We start from the raw sequence: 19,243 nt of genomic DNA, 5'->3' as shown, positions 1-19,243 counted from the left end.
AGCGAGACCGGAAACGTGTTCCGATAGGTCTGTGTGGTCTGAGCTGGGAGCTGGAAGTCCAATGGCTCACGAGACAGACCGGTAGTAACTATTCACTATTGGGAAAGTAATTTTAGTTATAATAAGAGCCACTAGGTGACACCAGGATGCGCGTGAATTCTGTCTCCGGTAGCTGAATCTGCCTCTTTGCAGTACATTCAGTCACGTTAGTGCTATTGCTGCTACTTAGTAATGACCTCTTTGTGTAGATTTAAAAAAAGAAAAAAGACATTAAGAATAAAGGGAAACACAGCCATAAAGGATTTTACTTATCTCTAAATGCAGTCACAATCAGTACATAGTATCTTGTTTTGCTCATTTGAAGCTTCATATCTCCCCCAACCCACCCCCTTCCACTCGTACCAAAGAAAGATGTTCTTGTGACTTGATAACAGAACATTTGGAGGTTTAAGCAAAATATTGTGGATAAAAGGGGTCTTCACAATCTGCTCTTATTAACATGTTCATCTTCATAGGGGCTGAACACAAACAGAGGCACATATATCTACATCATTGAGATTCCCTCCCCCCTTTTATAATCATCAAGCAAAAAGTAAATTCTGCAAACACCCAAAACATATCAGAGGCCAGGCTTTCACAAGCATTTTAAGAGATGCTTTCTGGGCCTGGCACAATAGCCTAGTGGCTAAAGTCCTTGGTTTGCATGCTCCGGGATTCCATATGGGCGCTGGTTCTAATCTAAATCCCAGTAGCACTGCTTCCCATCCAGCTCCCTGTTTGTGACCTGGGAGAGCAGTAGAGGACCGCCCAAAGCCTTGGGATCCTGCACCCATTTGGAAGACCCAGAAGAGGCTCCTGGCTCCTGATCGGCCCAGCTCTGGCTGTTGCGGCTACTTGGGGAGTGAACCAGTGGATGAAAGATCTTCCTTTCTGTCTCTCCTCCTCTCTGTATATCTGACTTTGCAATGAAAACAAACAAACAAATAAACAAACAACCTATTCAGCTTAGTTCTGGGTCAACTTTGAACAGGCCCACAAACTTAAAAAAAAAAGAGATGCTTTCTGATCAGCAATTTATTTAAATTTTGAAAGCCTTGTGTATTTTTTCATAAGGTACATTTTCTGTGAAATTGAGAGACAGAAAGCAAGAGTTGGCAATCACTGGTTCACTCTCCCATTGTCCACAATAACCAGGAGTGGGGCAAGATCAAGGAGCTTTCCAAGTGGTTCATACAGTAGACAGGAACTCAACTACTGAATCCGTCCCATGCTGCCCCAGGGTCTGCATTTGTGGGAAGCTGGTACTCGGAGGCAGAGTGTACGATTTAGGCCCTTGGATGTGGGATGTAGGTGTGTTAACTGCTAGCCTAAACACTGTCTTTCTGAACTTTATAATTAAGTGACATGAATCTGGAGGTCCCATATACTGCCCATCCAACGTCTGCCATTGATAACATCTCGAAAATTACAGTGCCGTTTGATATCCAGGGAACTGACAGATACAATGAACCCATCCTTTTTTCACCAGCTTTACAGGCACTCATCTGTGTGTTTCATTCTGGACAATTTTGATCATGTTTAGACTGATCTGATTACTGATGGGATCAGGATACAGTTGTGGCACACTGAGTTATGCTGCTCCGTGCTATGCTGGCATCCCATACTGGAGTCCTGGTTGAGGTCCCTACTTGCTCTGCTTCTGATCCGGCATTCTTGCTCACACCTGGGCAGGCAGAAGATGGCACAAGTACTCGGGTTCATGCCACCCAGATGGAAGAGCAGGATGGAGTTCCTGGTTCCTGGCCTTGGCCTAGCTCAGATCTGGCTATTGCAGCCTCGTGGGGGAGTGACCCAGTGGATGGAAGATCCCTCGTTCTCTTTGTCTGATTCTTTCAAATGAGTGAATGATTTTTTAGAAAATTTCTTATTTGAAAGGCTTATTTAGAGAGGAGAAAGAGAGGTCTTTGGTCCACTGATTTATTCTCCAAGTGGCTGCAGTGGCTGCAGCCGAGTCAACCTGAAGCCAGGGCCAGGAGCCTTGCAATCCCCCATGCTGTTCCTCCCCACCATTTGGCAAACAGCAATTTGCTCTCTGTATGCTTTTGTCATCCCATTAGTCTATAAATACAATGGATTCTTTTGAAATTGACTTAATAGCACAATCGCAAGAACAGTTTAAGATATGTGTTAAACTTTGTTCTTCTGTGCACTCATTTAAAAAATATTTATTGTTATTTGAAAGGCAGATTTTACAGAGATCCAGAGAGGCAGAGGTGTCTTCCATCTCTTGGGTCACTCCCCAAATGGTCACAACAACCAGGGCTGAGCTGATTTGGAGCCATGAGTTTCTTCTGGGTCTCCCACATGGGCACACAGGGTCCTAGGGCTTTGGGTCATCCTTTATTGCTTTCCCAAGCCATATGCTGGAAGGTGGATGGGAAGTTGAGCAGATGGGACACGAACCTGTGCCCATATGGGATGATGGAGCCATTGGTGAAATAGCCTGCTGTGCCATGGCACAAGCTTATGTGTATTCTTTTTAAGAAAGATTTATTTATTTTTATTGGAAAGGCAGGTGTACAGAGAGGAAGATCATCCGTCCGATGATTCACTCCCCAAGTGGCCGCATTGACCAGTGCTGTGCTGATCTGAAGCCAGGATCCAGGAACTTCTTTTCCAGGTCTCCCACACAGATGCAGGATCTCACCGCTCTGGGCCGTCCTCAACTGCTTTCCCAGGCCACAAGCAGGGAGCTGGATGGAAAGTGGAGCTGCCGGGATTAGAACCAGCGCCCAGGGCCGGGCGCCGTGGCCTAGCGGCTAAAGTCCTCGCCTTGAATGCCCCGGGAGCCCATACGGGCACCGGGGCATTCAATACAGATCAACTTTTTTTTTTTTAGTTAAGCTGAGTACCAGTCAGCCAGTGCTTTCTATTTAGGAAGTCACCGAAAAGTCACACACTCACTCTCTTTCTCACACACACACACTTTCTCTAAGATAGGTCACTCAATGAAAGGCAGAGGAAGAGAGACCTTCCTGAACAAACAGCAGATTAACTTCCCACTTACATTCCTTCTGCAGACTTGCACTGATTGAATATGAGACAGGTAGGATTCAGGGTTCACTGTTTTTTTTTTTTTTTTTAAAGATTTATTTATTTTATTACAAAGTCAGATATACACAGAGGAGAGACAGAGAAGATCTTCCGTTCGATGATTCACTCCCCAAGTGAGCCGCAACGGGCCGGTGCGCGCCGATCCGATGCCGGGAACCTGGAACCTCTTCCGGGTCTCCCATGTGGGTGCAGGGTCCCAAAGCATTGGGCCATCCTCGACTGCTTTCCCAGGCCACAAGCAGGGAGCTGGATGGGAAGTGGAGCTGCCGGGATTAGAACCGGCGCCCATATGGGCTCCCGGGGCGTTCAAGGCGAGGACTTTAGCCACTAGGCCACGCCGCCGGGCCCAGGGTTCACTGTTTTATGTAGATGCAAGTTAACACATGCTTGATGCAATTCCACCTGGGTCATATGGTAATTGTGCCTATTCCAAAGTGCAAGTAGAAAATTCTTGTAGCTACTTGCAGGGTAGTGACTGACTTGATTAATTCAAATATTTAACCAGAAGTTTTTCCATACTAAGGCTGCCACCATCTCTTTCACACTCTTCCCTTTAAAAAACCTATAGATATTTAGGGCCCAGCACGACAGCCTAATGGCTAAAGTCCTTCTCTTGTATGCGCCAGGATCCCACATGAGCGCTGGTTCTAATCCCAGCAACCATGCTTCTCATTCAGCTCCCTGCTTGTGGCCTGGGAAAGCAGTTGAGAACGGCCCAATGCTTTGGGACCCTGCACCCACATGGGAGATCTAGAAGAGGGTCCAGGCTCCTAGCTTCAGATCGGCCCAGCTTCAGTCATTGTGGCTGCTTGGGGAGTGAATCAGAGGTCAGATGTTCCTCTCTGTGTATCTGACTTTGCAATGAAAATAAATAAATCTTAAAAAAAAAAAAAACCTGAGGAAACAAAATAATAGAGTTCAGTTCATGTGTTATCACATAAACCATTATGTTTTCATAGTAATTCTCCATAGTTTCCTTCAAATAGGAAAGTAATTTATACAAGACCAATAGCAGCTTATTAAAAGTAGGTCTAAAATTTGGTTACTTTCTACCAGCTCCCTGTCCATGTGTACCCTGGGAGGTGGCAGCCGGCAGCTCAAGCACCTGGGTCCCCACTGCCCATGTGGGAGACCTGGACTGAGTTTCTAGTGGCAGTCTTTGGCCTGGTCAAGCTACAGTTGCTATGGGACACTTGAAGAGTGAACTACGAGATGAAAGATTTCTTTTTCCTTTAAAATAAAAATAGATAGAAAAAGTTTCTTTTTTAAAGATTTATTATTTTTTTATTAGAAAGGCAGATATAGAGAAAGGAGGAGAGACAGAGAGGAAGATCTTCCGTCTGATGATTTACTCCCCAAGTGACCACAATGGCCGGAGCTGCCCAGATCCGAAGCCAGGAGCCAGGAACGTCCTCCAGGTCTCCCACATGGGTGCAGGGTCCCAAGGTTTTGATTTGTCCTTGACTGCTTTCCCAGCCCGCAAGCAAGAAGCTGGATAGGAAACAGGGCAGCCGGGATTAGAATTGCAGCCCATATGGGATCCTGGTACGTTCAAGGTGACTACTTAAGCTGCTAGGCTATTGTGCTGGCCCTACAAGAAAAAGGCTTTTAAGTCTGTGGAATTAACATAGAATTTTATTTTGGTGCCAAAAAACAAAAAAGCAAAACCCCTTGAAAACTGCATATAATTGTTGCACCAAAATTTTGTAATACTGTGATTTTTTAAAAAAAAGATCAGATTTTCTCTAATTTCACTTTGTACAGGCTAGTATAAAGGAAGATAGCCTAAAGATTATGCTAGGGTGGGACTAGGACGAATAAATCGCTTGGAATTATTATCCCTCCCCCACTTTTTTTTTGCACATTTCCAGGGAGAATAGAGCTAGGAGTTACTGCCACCTGCTGGTTTGACAGAATAAAGCCTTTCTCATGCTAATTTTGCCAGTGGGGAAGTGGTGGTTTTTAAGGGCTTAATCAGTCATTTCTAAGGTTACACCGTGAGATTTGCATTGTGAACCAAATCTTCACAGATTCTCATATAACCAGTCCACACACTACAGGCTATAACAGGTAGGTATAGATCACTTTCACTAAAAACAAGGCAATTTAATTTCAAAAATATAAATGACTTGTTGCATTCCTAGATGACAACTATGGTTGAAGCTACTTAAAAATACAAACTCAATACAAAACAGTGGGTGAAATAATTTTATTTCACAGTTGTCTTTAGAACTGTAAATACGTTATTTTTTCATATAAAAACATTAGTATAGGAACTTACACTGTCTACAAAATGATTATATAGAACCTCTTAAACAAAAATGCACCCATTATGGTTTCCATGAGGTTGCTAAGAAAAAATTCACATGTGGATTGATCCTAAAACATACCATCCTACCATTTTCATCTTTCGGTTCAAAGTATAGATTACTGTCGTCAGCATGTGTTCACGTTTCCTTAGAGATCTGACAACACAGTCAGACTGCCTTTTCATTCAGTGTTCCATTGGCTCATCAGCCTTTTCTGCAGGTTCATCAGTAGGCTGAGCAGGCTTAAAAGGGGAAGGAAAAAAGAAAATATACAAAATGAAAGCTTGTCCAATAATATACATACTTCAAATCACAAACCCTGCATTATAAAAAGTACTAAGAAAAAGGGAATTACCAGAGAATATATTTTGAATAGTTCACTGTCCTATTAAAACTTCTGAATGCTTTAAAGTATACTTAACATTTCACAGTTCTGAAAACTTAAAAATCATTGAGTGATTGCATCCATGTTATACATAATCAGAGAAACCAGCTGTGTAGCAGCAGTTTCCTTCCCAATACTGCTAGTTCTTATCAGCAACAACTTCAATAATACAAATCTTGCTCACCCAAGTAATACAAATAATTTCCTTTTCAAAGGCTGCAAAAAACTGATGCTGTAGAAGAAATTCCTGAACTAGATATTTTTATTTTCAATTTACATTTTGGGCTACCAAATAACCATCCATTAAGAGCAAGTGTGTATTACAGAAATCCAACAAAAAGACCCAGAATCAACCGGAGACTCATCCACACCTTGTGTTGCTTTCTACGTTTCTGAAGTTGGACCCTGGTCCCCATTCACACAGACTGACTTGTTTTCATCCACAGAAAGTGCACATGTGATCATGTGCCACTGTTGGGCCTCAGTCCTGAGGATTCCTGGCGTTTCCATTGGTGAGCTTTTGAGAGCTCTGTTTCACCCTGCTGATGGAGGCCGTGACGCTCTAGGAATTCTGTCAGAGATCACAGGCCTCTAGCTATCACACCCCGACACTGAGAGGGTGCTGACTGAAGCAGACACGTGAGTAAGGCCATCTGGGATAAGTTCAGCCTGATCCTACATCTGAACTCAACATTTGAAAGATCACAAGAGAGATCAGTAAATCATCAACGACTTAGGTTAGAATTAACATTTGCTGTTTGAAGTAGCTCAATACATAGCATGAAGGAGTCAAATCATCAACTCTTTCCCCCTTTTCTATAAAGATCACTATTCCTTCAGTATTTAATTTGGCCATTAAATTTGCAATTTGCATCTGAATTATGGGTCTATCTCAACAAATAAGCACTAAGAAATGGACAGATTTACAGTTGTGGCACCACAAACCGTAGCTTACAACAGAATTAAGAAGCTTCTTGTGTTGGGACACATACCTGTGCCTTTCTCTGTGGTCTTTCTTCAAGACCTTCCAGGAATGGAGACACATCATCATCATCATAAATTGTGAACTCCAAGTCTTTGCCAACAATTCCAATGGAAACATTCTTAGGGGAAAATTAAAATTAAAAAAATCAGGTTAAAACTACAAGTGTAGAGAGAAAGAGGAAAAGCAAACTAGTAGGCTCATGTCATTAGGTTTAATCCTCATTTTGATTATGAGTAACCTTCAAGATTCATCAACCAAAACGCATTATTTACAAGATTGTCTTCAATAATTGTATGCCTTCACACAAGTATTAAATAACAATTATCCAATCACTATTACCAAAATGATTTTGTAATTCTTGACAAATTTCATTTCAATTATGATCATCAACTTTCAGTAGGCCTTGGGGTTCCTGGCTCATACGGCATCAATTCCTACATCATTCCAATCACCCCTTCTCTGGGACAGCTCCCCTGAGCACGCTCCTTTCAGCTGAACGCCTTGTTCCTCACAAGCCTCCACTGTACCCATTCTTTTCCGTATCCTTGTCCTTAGATGACCCACCCTTCCAGGTGTTATGAATAAATAGTCCAATTTCCTACGTCTGAACTTTTCACCTATGTACTACTAAAAGCAATAATAAAAAAGGTCTTCTTAGCAGTTTTTTCTCATGTTTCTTCTATGTACATGTTTCCTTTTACACGGACATTCTCATGACTCTGTAACAATTAAGATGCAATTTCTCCAACAAAGTAACATACTTTTGTCACCAACACTTTCAAAAAAAAAAAAAAAGTTATTTCCAATTTCTTTTCTCTTACTCTATTTTGAATTTATTATGGGCTTTTGAGCTACTATTCAAGACTGTCATCAAGTCCTCTGTGACTAATTATTGCTAACAAAAATCGTTAATTATTATCTTTTTAATTTTTGTTAACAAAGTCAGATATACAGAGAGTAGGATCTTCTGTCCGATGATTCACTCCTCAAGTGAGCCTCAACGGCCGGTGCTGCGTGGATCCAAAGCCAGGAACCAGGAACCTCTTCCAGGTCTCCCACGCGGGTGCAGGGTCCCAAAGCTTTGGGCCATCCTCGACTGCTTTCCCAGGCCACAAGCAGGGAGCTGGATGGGAAGTGGAGCTGCCGGGATTAGAACCAGCGCCCATATGGGATCCTGGGGCGTTCAAGGCGAGGACTTTAGCCGCTAGGCCACACCACCGGGCCCAAAAATCATTAATTCTTACTTCACAACATCCTTGATCTATTAGTGAAGTTTTTTATTTACCCCACCTTAAGTTTCTTCAGTTTTTTTTCCAAGGATTCTTCATTTTCCATGTTTTCCTCTTACCTCTCTGTCCTTGTTTTCAATATCTTCTGCAAAACCTACTCATCTCCCAACCTCTAAAAATTACAAGTCTTCTTGATCCAGTTTCCAAACTATTTGTTTTATCTATCTTGGGGATCTCATTCAGACTTTAAATGGCATTTTTTACACAGACTTCAACATTTTAAACTCTAGATTAGACTACTCTGTGGGACTCCAGGAGATGTTAATACTGTCTATTGTATAAACAATTGGCCATTTAGGCATTTCAAATTTGACATGTTCAAAACTGTCTGATCTGCACCCCTAAACTCTTCTTTAAAATTTGCTCCTCTCATTGTGTTTTCCATCCCCACAAAATCATAAATCATTCTTTCCAGTTAATTAATTTAAAAGCCTTGGAGGCATTCTTTTGTTCCCCCTACCAAATGACAACACATCTACCAGCAAACCTTTCTGGCCCTAATTTCAAAACATTCAAATCTGAACCCTTATTATCACTAACTTTATCACTGTGCTCAATCACCATCATCTCTCAACTGAATTACTGCAGCTGTTGTAAAAGTAATCTCACCCACACCCCCACAATAATCTGTTGTCAACAGTCCACAGTGAGTGTCTTAACACCTAAACCAAACCATGGCGTTCCTCTGCTTAAACAATCAAATGCCAAGTGCTTATGATGGTCTATAGGACGTACACACTGGGGCCTTTGCTACCTCTGCTGTTTTCCCTTGTCCTATTCCTCTTGGATCACTGAGCCCAACACCACTGGTCTCCTTACCTTGAATACTAGGAGCATCCTGGCCTCAGAAACTATAGACTTGTATGCATTCTTTGGAATAATTTTGTGCTAAACAGCTGCATGGCTCACTAACTGACTTCCTTCAGATTTTGTCCTCAAATTTTACTTTCTAGGTGAGGCCATTCTTAACCACACTATTTTAAAATTATACTTACCTACATTCAACTGGTCATTTTACTTCTCCTGTTTAATTTTTTCTATAGTATTTATAATCTTCTATTATATAATTTATGTATGTGTACACTATTTTTAACAGAATGCTTTGTGGATGCCAAGATGTCTACTGTATTCACAAATATGTACATACTAAACATTTATCATATACCTACACAGTACTTACACATGGTAAGTACTCAACATATGCATACTAGATAACCATTAATAGTTTTAGTGATTAGATCACTTAATGAATCCAATTTTTTAGGGAAAGTCAGACATGGCCATTACCTCTCAAATTAAAAGATATAGGCAGATACTGCTCCATCATACACATTTATGTAAAAAGACTGAATTCTAATGTTAATTAGAAACATACTTACCTTTGTAGTTAGGTCCTGCTCTGCAGGCAGCGTCTCTCTCAATGCGCGCAGGCCATGTTTAACCAGTTCATTTAAGTTGCCTACATGTAATAAATTAAGTTATTTCTTTCATTGTCATGCTGTTTCTTTTATTCATCAAGTACAGTCTGAAATTGTGGCTTTAGTTGCATACTAAACTTACCACAATAAATATGTCCAAAAGTTTAATGCTAGTCTTATAATCTATTATCCAATGAAAGAACACGTGATTTCTGCCACTAAATTTGACCTTTCCTTTTGCTATGTCACATCAAAATCCTGATTCACAAATGCTACAATTCAAAGCTTTTTGGACGGTGTTCTGTGGAATGCTCTAACAATTTGCTCTTTATAAAGGAGAATCCAGGGGCCCGCAGGATTAGCCTAGTGACGGAGACAGCAGATAGGACGCCTGTGTGCCTGGGTCTGACTCCTGGCTCTAACTCCTGATTTCAGCTACCTGCTGATGCAGCCTTCCGGAAGCAACAGGGACAACTGAAGTAGCTGCGTTCCTGCTTAGTCATGTGGGAGCCCCAGATGGAGTTCCAGCTCCCAGCTTTGTCCCTCCAACACCGTCAGCATTTGCAGATGACAAGAGAATGGAAGCTCTGTCTCTATATGCATTCCAAATAAATACATTATTTTTCTAAGAAAATGATTTTCTAGCTCATTTTCCATGGTATTACTGTGATACCAAACTCATAGAAATATACGAGAAAACTACCAACCAACATCTTTTATAATAGATGTAAAAAAACTTCAACATTTAAAATGATTATAAACCACAATCAAATGGGATTTATTCCATGAATACAAAAGTTGGCTTAATGTCTGAAGGTCAGCCACAGCACAGTGATGGAATGATGCGAGCAATCTGCATGGTTATCTCAGGAGGTGCATTAAAAACATGTAAGAAACCCCAAATTCCTGCATGCTTAAAAACACTGAATTATCAACTGAAGGGAACTTCTTCAACTTGATAAAATTCCATCTACAAAAAAAAATCATACTTATTAACTTAATAAAGAACTGGGAATGTTCTATATACTATCAAGAACAAAATAAGGATGCCTGCTCTTACCATTTCTACTCATCTCTGTAGCTGAGGTTCTAGCCAGGATAATTAGATAAGAGAAAGAAATAAAATTCAGATTGGAAAGGAAGAACTATCTTTTTCGCAGGTGACACAATCTTGGATTTACAGAATATATAACTGAGCTAACAAATGAATGCAGTAAGGTTCAGGATCTAAATCAACATAGAAAAAAATCAACTATTTCCATCCACTTGTAATGAATAACACACAAATAAAACTTAAAAATAAGTAAATGTGTAAGGAATAAATTCAAGACTTGTAAACTTAAAACTATAAAACATTACTGAAATAAGTTAAAGATGGAATAAATAAATGGAAAATCTATCATGGATCAGAACACTTGCATTATTTTTTAATCTTTAACATTTGAGGGAGAAGGGAAGATAAAAGAGTGCTGTATGCCAGCACATGCACACACTTCCCACCATCTGCTATTTCACTCTGTTAAAGCCAACCATGGCCGGGTCTGAAACCAGCAGTTGGAAACACAATCTAGGTCTCTCATAAATGTGGCAGAAATCTAACTACTTGCACTATCATCACTGACTCCCACTGGAGGTAGGATATAGGGCCAGAAATTGAACACAGCATCCTGATGACAGAAGTACGCACCTTTTGTAAAAAAAAAAGATTTACTTATTTTTATTGGAAAGGCAGAGAGAGAGAGACAGAAAGAGAGAGAGAGAAATGTCTTCCATTCATTGGTTCATTCCCCAAATGGGTGCAAAGGCTGGAGTTAGCCTGGCCTGAAACCAAGAGCCAGGAGTTTCTTTTGGGTTTCCCTTATGGGTGCAGGGGCCCAAGCACCTGCTCCGACATCTGCTGCTTTCCTAGACCATCCAAGCAGGGAACTGGATCCCAAGTGGAAGAGGCTAGTTTGGTGCCCATATGGGATGCTGGTGCAGCACATGGAGGCTCAGTGCACTACATCACAGCACTGGCTCCAGATGTGCGCAAGTTAATACATAGGTAGGCCCAATGTCTACTCCTCTTACTTCCATTATTAAAGCAGCACCTCCAATAGTCATTAAATACAATGCAACCATTATTAATTTCCTATGTAGACTAGAATGTGCTAGGAAGTGGGTGCTTTTGTCACCAATCCTCAGTCAGAACTTTGCACACTGAGTTTCTGATAAGCTTCCCTAGAGACACTAACACACATTGCCAGTGTGCTCTGTGACCTGTCATGGGAAGGAGTGCACATAAGCAAGAAGCCTGCACTTTGTACTCCCTGTGATCTCTGTTAAGGATCTAGTCATGAATCCTTACTGTGATGCAAAAAGTCTTAGTTGTGAGCAGTGAGTACAGACACTAGCACTTTACAAGTATATTCACTATGCAATCCTCCTTTCCCAAAGGTAAACTTATTATCATACTACAATAGTTTGCTCTAACAGGGCAATTATTTTTTGTCAGCACTCACTCAAGTCCCCAATATTTTCCCCACAGACTGCTGTGACATCACAAGAAAACACAAAATGACAGAGACACAATAATTGATACTGGCCCTCTTCCCAACGCGAAGCATGTCACTTGGAAACCTGCCCTATGCATCACATTGTGCATTTTTTACCTTTTCTCACAGCTACGCTGTCTTTTGGATTTGTTTCAAACGAATTGCTTAATGCAAAAATATCTATGTGGTCTAAATAAAGAACAGAATCATAGAAAACTGAAAGCTGTTAACAGGAACTATCACTGGCACCTATTACAATGGTTCACAACTACTGCTGGGACATCCTACAGAGCAAGGAAATCAACAACAGCCAAGGCTGGAGACACATCTGTATTTTGAAAAAGTTCTATGGGTGATTGAAACAACTATGGTATTTAAGAGTAAAAACTACTATATGTGGCAATAAATACTTCATGACCTTAACTGAAAAAAACGAAAAAACAAAAAACACCCAGATCTGTTCTGATGAGATTTCCTCATTTGGGAACTATGTTTATTTACTATATAGACCAGAGGAGTAAATGCAGACAATGTGATCACTTACACTCCATAAACTCAGACATATGTCTTTCCAAGTAAGTGCGAGCTGACTGAGAACGGGCTCCGATGGACATAGCTCTACAGTCAAAGTAGTTAGCAGATGGACAGGTCTGGAAAATGTGAGGACCCATATCCTGCAAACAGAAAAAAACACCATACAGTTCTTGACTCTGGCAAAGCTAAAAAAAGTAAAGCACACACACTTATACACACACAAAATCATGAATATTAACAATTCTCCATGAACTTACATCATAGCCAGCAATGAGCAGCCCAACGCCATAGGGTCTCCGGCCATACCTTTGTGTTGGTATCTGCGTCTCTTAAACAAGTTAAGGAAGTTATCATAACAAGAAATAGAGAACCATGTTTATCTTAAAATCCCCTCTAAAAATGATGCCTGGATAATTTCCCTGAAGCTGGGCTTATTTTACATCTGGAAACTATTAATTGCTTTTAAGGGCTAATGAAAGAGCTACTGAGGTTCCTGAGATTTTTTTTCTTACAACCTTATGTATGATCACATGCCTAGTAACTGACACATACATTAAGTATCAAAACCCAAAGCCCTTTAAAATGCACATCTGTACATGCCAACATGAAAAGGATACTGCTTCCAATTAGAGACACTAGGCGAGACACAGGAAGTGGTCTGTCAAATACAAATCTGGAATCCAGACATTCCTGGCGCATAAAATTACTAAAAAAAGAGACAAAAAAATTAATAATTTTAAATCGCAGAGAACCGTTAGAACCAAATAAAGTAGTCTGAGTTCACTTTGCTTTTCCAACAGTGACATAGGTTACACACACATGAGGAAAGCAGAAGGGTAAGAAACGGCAACAAGGATATACTCTGGTGCCAAACTCTGGGTCATGTGAAGTTTTCACAGAACACTAAAATATATCTTAGCTTTAGAAAATCTTTGTCTCAGGGCATGGATAGATTAGAAGAATGCACAAGGGGAAAAGAGAATTCTTTTTTATCCTTCCCATTGTCAGCAATACATTGCCTTAATTCTAGGTCTTAGACCACCAATGGCAGTACTTATTTTGCTCTCTTCCTCAAAACTGGACTAAAATTTCCCCAGTAACTATGACACAAAACAGAAGCCTAGTGGGGAATATCTTTACCAATGTTACTTCTGTTCATTAGCAGCGCATTAGATCCTTCTGTCTCTCCTTCTCTCTGTATACCTGGCTTTCCAATAAAAGTAAATAAATCTTCAATAAATTGGGCTGCTAGGCCCTGTAAAAAGTAGCTAGGTAGAACTCAGAGGTACTGTTAAGTACAAACAAAACAAAACAAAACAAAACAAAACAAAACAAAAAACACCAATACTCCCTCTCCCCCAAACATCTCTTCAATAAATATTTTATATTATCTAAATGTTCACCTTGTGACATGTCAGTAAACTGGGCTCCACAATGTTTTATACAAGTAAGTGCCCAGCTAGATCGTGAAACTATTAATATTCTATCATGAAAGAGCAGACAGAGGCTTACAATGCTGTCATTATACTGCTGACTTAAGAGAAAAGGGACCTGAGGACAGGAAGCATAACTTGAAACAAATTTTTTCAGTGATTTATTTATTTTTACTGGAAAATCAGATATATAGAGATCAGCAGAGACAAAAAGATTTCCCGTCCGTTGGTTCACTCCCCAAGTAGCTGCAATGTCGGGAGCTAAACTGATTTGAAGCCAGGAGCCTGGAGCTTCTTCCTGGTCTCCTATGCAGGTGCAGGGTTTCAAGGCTTTGGGCCATCCTCTATTGCCTTCCTAGGCCACAAGCAGGGAGCTGGATGGGAAGTGAAACAGCTGGGACATGAACTGGCACCCATATGGGATCCCAGATAATGCAAGGTGAGGATTTAGCCATTAGGGTATTGGGCTGGGCCCAACTTGAAAATCTTAAGCAATAGTACGACCTGGCCTAGTGTCCTAGCGCCTTATGTTCTCTCCTTGAATGTGCCGGGATCCCATGCTGGTGCTGGTTCTAATCCCAGAAGCCCTACTTCCCATCCAGCTCCCTGCTTGTGGCCTAGGAAAGCAGTCGAGGATGGCCCAAAGCTTTGGGACCCTGCACCTGTGTGGGAGACCTGGAGGAAGCTCCAGGCTTCTGGCTTCGGATCAGCTAAGCTCCGGCCGTCGTGCTGACTTAGGGACTGAATCACCAGTCCCTAAATCTTAAAAAAAAAAATCTTAAGCAATGGTATAACTCTTAACCCTTTCTGATTTTATGCTTTCTTTCCTATTTAAATCGTAAATTTCAGAGATTAGCTTTGGCTAACTACTTCCCACCCAAACAAACATACATCCCGATATACTACTCAAAGGCACTCACTTATCTGTTCTACCTGTCAGACTATTTAAAAATAACCTTGGAAAAAAATCGAGTGTCTTCACCCCGAAAAAACTGAGTGTTTAAGTAGACAGCCCAACCTCACACACTAAGCTGTAAAGGTGAGAGCTTGATTTGAGTGCTTCCAAAGCCTCACTGGTTCACTTACGTACTGCTCCTCAACCAGACCAAAAATCTATCTCCCCTAGAGTCCACAGAAATTTACCATGAAACACCCCACTTTCTAAACTAGATATTAAGTTGCTTGAAGACAAAATTCATGTTTAAGTAACCTTATATTCTGCAGCACTGAGCTTGTGAGAAGTAAATATCTAATTAGTGTATGTACAAGCAAAGGTGTTTGAGTGCACTCCTAGAATCCAGATAAAAATGTCAAGTGCTTCTTAGACATAATAGTCTCCAACTTGGTACCACAGCTTCACTAAATAAGTAAAGCACTTGATTGGGAACCGGAAGGATGCTGGCTTTGCACGATCATACTCACCACAAGAGTCGCGCGTCAGCAGTAAGCCCCGCGATCGAGATACCAATGTGGTTGTCAACATGCAGGATTTTTTTCTGATGAGCTGCGAGCTCTGACTGTGCCCTCTAGACATTATAAAACATAAAATATATGTTTACAGTGTCACTGTTTACAAAGTGAAGTTTGCATTTGACAGCTAGCTCTGTCTTCTGAAAAAGGGAGATACATGTTCTTACCTTCAGTGCAACCAACACTGCATGGGTTTTTGATTTCAGACCAACTGTGGCTGAACCTTGTTTAACAGCTTCCATTGCATATTCAATCTGATGAATCCTGCCCTAAAGAGAAAAAATAAGACATCTTAGACTCAGCCTAGAACTTTCATAAACTAAAAATTAGGCATCATAAAACCCTAAGACAGCGCAATTATTTCAAGTGACTTTTTTTTTTAAACCAGGAAGTGTAATTGTAAATTCAATTTCCAGGAACATTTAAAGGAATTACATTCCAATTCCTCACAGTCTAAAATCACTCTATATACTGCAGCCTCTGGAATGAAAAAGCATGAAACACAATTTTACCTGAGGGCTCCAAACAGTGACATCATTGTCATACTGGTTGCGAAACTGAAAGTGAAACAAAAGATTAATGTAAGAAACCACGTCTTAATATTCATCAAGAAGTGTGTGTTTCCACTCAACATGAAGGTAACTGGTGAGGCAAACTGCCCTGGCAGCTGACCACTCCACGCGGGGGCCAGCCAAGAGTACCCCATGCGCTGGTGGGCAGGCACAGCTCCAGCGGGCTCTTCCCAACTTCATCCCTGGCCACTCCCCAAGGCTTCCTCTTTAGGGTTCAACCACTGAAGCTCACTGTTTCCACTTCCCAGTTTTTGCTTCCACTGTTCCCTTAAGCCCGACCTCAACAGACAGAACCCTTCCTTTCCTTTCAGTGTGCTCCAATACTTCTCTACTGAAGTCCTCTCTCCAATCCTCATATCGCAACCCCCCCATGCCCTTGTATACATTATCTTCTACCTCAACATAATTTTTAGGATTAAGGCCTGATTCGCCCCCGAACCTTCACGGTACTTTTCACGCACAAACGCCCTTAGGACAACATGGATAAGCAGATATGCTGCCTTCAGGAAGTAAGGGGTGGGCAGGAACAGTTACACTTTATTGTTAACGACCACTTAAAGAGGTCTCTCACCGCTTGGGAGACCCCGACACAGGGGTGGGCAGGTGGAATGCTGGACTAGCAGGCACTGAAGCCCACAGCCCGATTCCGGCACGTCCCCCATCCAGGCTACTCACTGGCAATCAGGCGACTGGACAGAGGGACGGGAGGGGGCCTTCTCTGACCGAGCTCTAAGCACCCAATCCCGGGGACCAAGTCCACGCCGGGGACGCGGGGCGACCTGCCAGTGCAGCTCCCATCGCACGGAGCACGAGGGCGGCAGGGGCCCTCGGGGCCTCCAGTGAGGGACCCGAGAGGCGAGCTCGGCAGGTCCATCGAGGCCTTGCCGGCAGAGACGCCAGGCTGCCCCGACCGGCGCCCGCCGGCGGCCTGGCCAGGCCGGAGATGCTGAATCACGGCCGCAGCCGCCCCGCAGGCTGCCGCTCCTACCACGCCGCACGGCCTAGGGCCGCTGGAAGAACGGCAGGAGGACGGACTCGCCACTGCCCCGGCCCCGGGACCTCTGCCCCGACCCTCCCCAGGACCGGCGTAGCACGCACCATAGCTCCGACGCCGGCCTGGCCGCGGGACTCCTGGCGAACAAGGTGCGAACAAGGGAACGAACGCCGAAACTGCCGTTCGGCGATCTACAGTGAGGGCTGCGGGCTTCGGACGGCGGCGGCGCAGGGGAGGCCAGTCTATCCCGGAGTTGTCGATGGGTTTCCAGCGCCTCTCCGCCGGCCTGGGGAGGCGGGGGGGCGTGGCCTTGGGAGGCGGAGGGGCGGGACCTGGCGGGAAAGCCGGGCGGAGAGCTGCCTAGGGCCTGGGCGGGGCCTTGGCGGCGATGGGCGTGGTCTGTGACCGTGGAGGGGCGGGGCCGGAGAGCGGCCGGAGGCGGCCGGGGTGCGAGTGCGGCGGCCGCTTGCTCCCGGCTACGCGCCTGGCGGTGGCTGCGGTGTCTCAGTCCGCCGTCCTGGGCGTCCCTGCCGCACCGCTTCGACTCGGGGATGATCCAAGTGTGCCCCTCAGACGAGGCGACGACCTCGCGGTCCGCCGTGTGTGTCCAGCCCTCCTCCTTGCTAGCGCACGCTCTCGGCTTCGTGCTTGAGGAATCTTTTTCGTCCTTAGTCCCTGAAGCCTGTCCCACCAGGCACAGCTTTTGATTGCCACCGTTTCGCCCGCTAAAATTTGAACTACACCAGGGCGTCGTCTGTGGCCTCAAACCGAAGCACCACAGAATAGGCCACTGAGAGAAAACAGAAAGGACCTATTTTTCTGTATTACCTATTTTCTTGTGGAAAAAATCTTCTGGTAAGTCCCGAAATTGTTTGAGACAGCCCTACCCACAGCTGCACGTCACGTCTACCGAGTGGTAATTGTGGACAGTGAAGGTGAGTACCCAGGTTAAGGTGCAGTCAGGCTGAGGGTCTGCCTGCGCAGGAAGCCGCTTCTCAGCAGCTGAGAATGACAGTTTAAGAACCTTGGCATCTATGTCTTTACTTTTTCTTGCTAAGCGTTTTCCAGGTCAAACCAAGACCCCCTAGCATTGCATGATGAACATATTTAGCCAAATCCCTATTATTGATATTTAGGTCCTGACAAATGACTCAGGAGCTGTTTCTCATAAATGTGTAATATCCATATTATTTTCTTTTGAATTGGTTCCCTAAAATGGAATCTTAGGTTCAAATGCAATGGAGATTTTTAAAGATTTTGATAAAAATAGCTAAATTCACTCTGCCCTCCGAAACGCTTTACTGTTATGCCCTCAACAATGTAGGACTGCCCTCCTCAAATTTGACAATAAAGGCTATTGTCATTTTTAAATTAACAGATTAATTAATAGTTGATTCTTTTTAATGTACACATGTCTAGTACATATTAAGTGCTTAATAAATATTGCTGAAGGAATTACATGAAAAGTTGAAATGCCATTTAAAACTTTTCATGTAGCATTCATATTTCCAGTTATGTTTTATACAAGCTGTCAGGTTTTTTCCTTACGTCTTAGATTGTAGTAACTGTTTTTAATATCATAAAGATTATAGCCATGTTATTTTCATAAATAATGTTCCGTAATATTTTCAGTAGTTGCATGGTGCTTTATTATGTGAAAATGAAATAACTTACCTCATTGATGGTGAGCAGTTAGATTATTTCCAAATTTTTGCAATTATGAGAATACCAGAATGACTGTTCTTGCGCATGCACGCCTTTTGGGTGCTTGCCTAGTGACCTCCGTATGATGAATTCATAAAAGTAGAATTGTGGGGTCGAGGGGATGCACATTTGTAGTTAAGATATTTATAGATAAATTGCAAAAAAATTGTATGTCTAGTTATATTCTACAGTGCCTGAGCTTCCACTGTTATTGTACGCTCTTCCACACTGGATATTGTGAATGCTTTGTACATTTATCAGGTTGATAAGCAGGAAACCTCCCAGATTCTTGCTTCAGTTTTATTTGTGGTTTTCTTTTTGCCTGTTTCTTGTTGTTTATGTTATGCTACTGAACTATACTTATTCCTTTTTAAAATTATTTATTTATTTTAAAAAATGTTGATGATATTTACATGGTTGATCAAAGTGGAAAGGTTCCAGGGTTAGGGGAAAGCGGATAAGACCATTTTTTCCAAATTTTCTTTTTCTCTCCTATATCTCG

General features: G+C 42.5%; 1 protein-coding gene across 2 annotated transcripts; it reads right to left on the bottom strand.

Annotated features, from left to right (window-relative positions):
• Positions 1-5,306: 5,306 nt before the first annotated feature.
• Positions 5,307-17,237, bottom strand: PSMA1 (proteasome 20S subunit alpha 1). 2 transcript variants are annotated; one of them, XM_058663334.1, is made up of 10 exons: positions 17,142-17,237; positions 15,984-16,028; positions 15,639-15,740; positions 15,424-15,527; positions 13,186-13,274; positions 12,826-12,896; positions 12,579-12,708; positions 9,462-9,541; positions 6,801-6,911; positions 5,307-5,665 (listed from the first exon to the last, which is right to left on the bottom strand). In XM_058663334.1, exons 1-10 carry the CDS (start codon positions 17,142-17,144, stop codon positions 5,609-5,611), a joined length of 792 nt encoding a protein of 263 aa, XP_058519317.1. In that variant the 5' UTR covers positions 17,145-17,237; the 3' UTR covers positions 5,307-5,608. The 2 variants fall into 2 exon arrangements, with proteins under 2 accessions (XP_058519317.1, XP_058519318.1); XM_058663335.1 differs by lacking the exon at positions 17,142-17,237 and adding an exon at positions 16,615-16,741.
• Between the last annotated feature and the right edge of the window lie 2,006 nt (positions 17,238-19,243).

This window comes from Ochotona princeps, chromosome 4 (assembly GCF_030435755.1).
Source record: "Ochotona princeps isolate mOchPri1 chromosome 4, mOchPri1.hap1, whole genome shotgun sequence".
Lineage (NCBI taxonomy): Eukaryota > Metazoa > Chordata > Mammalia > Lagomorpha > Ochotonidae > Ochotona > Ochotona princeps.
The sequence above is the reverse complement of the archived record's forward strand: the minus strand, read 5'-3'. Positions and strand labels throughout refer to the sequence as shown.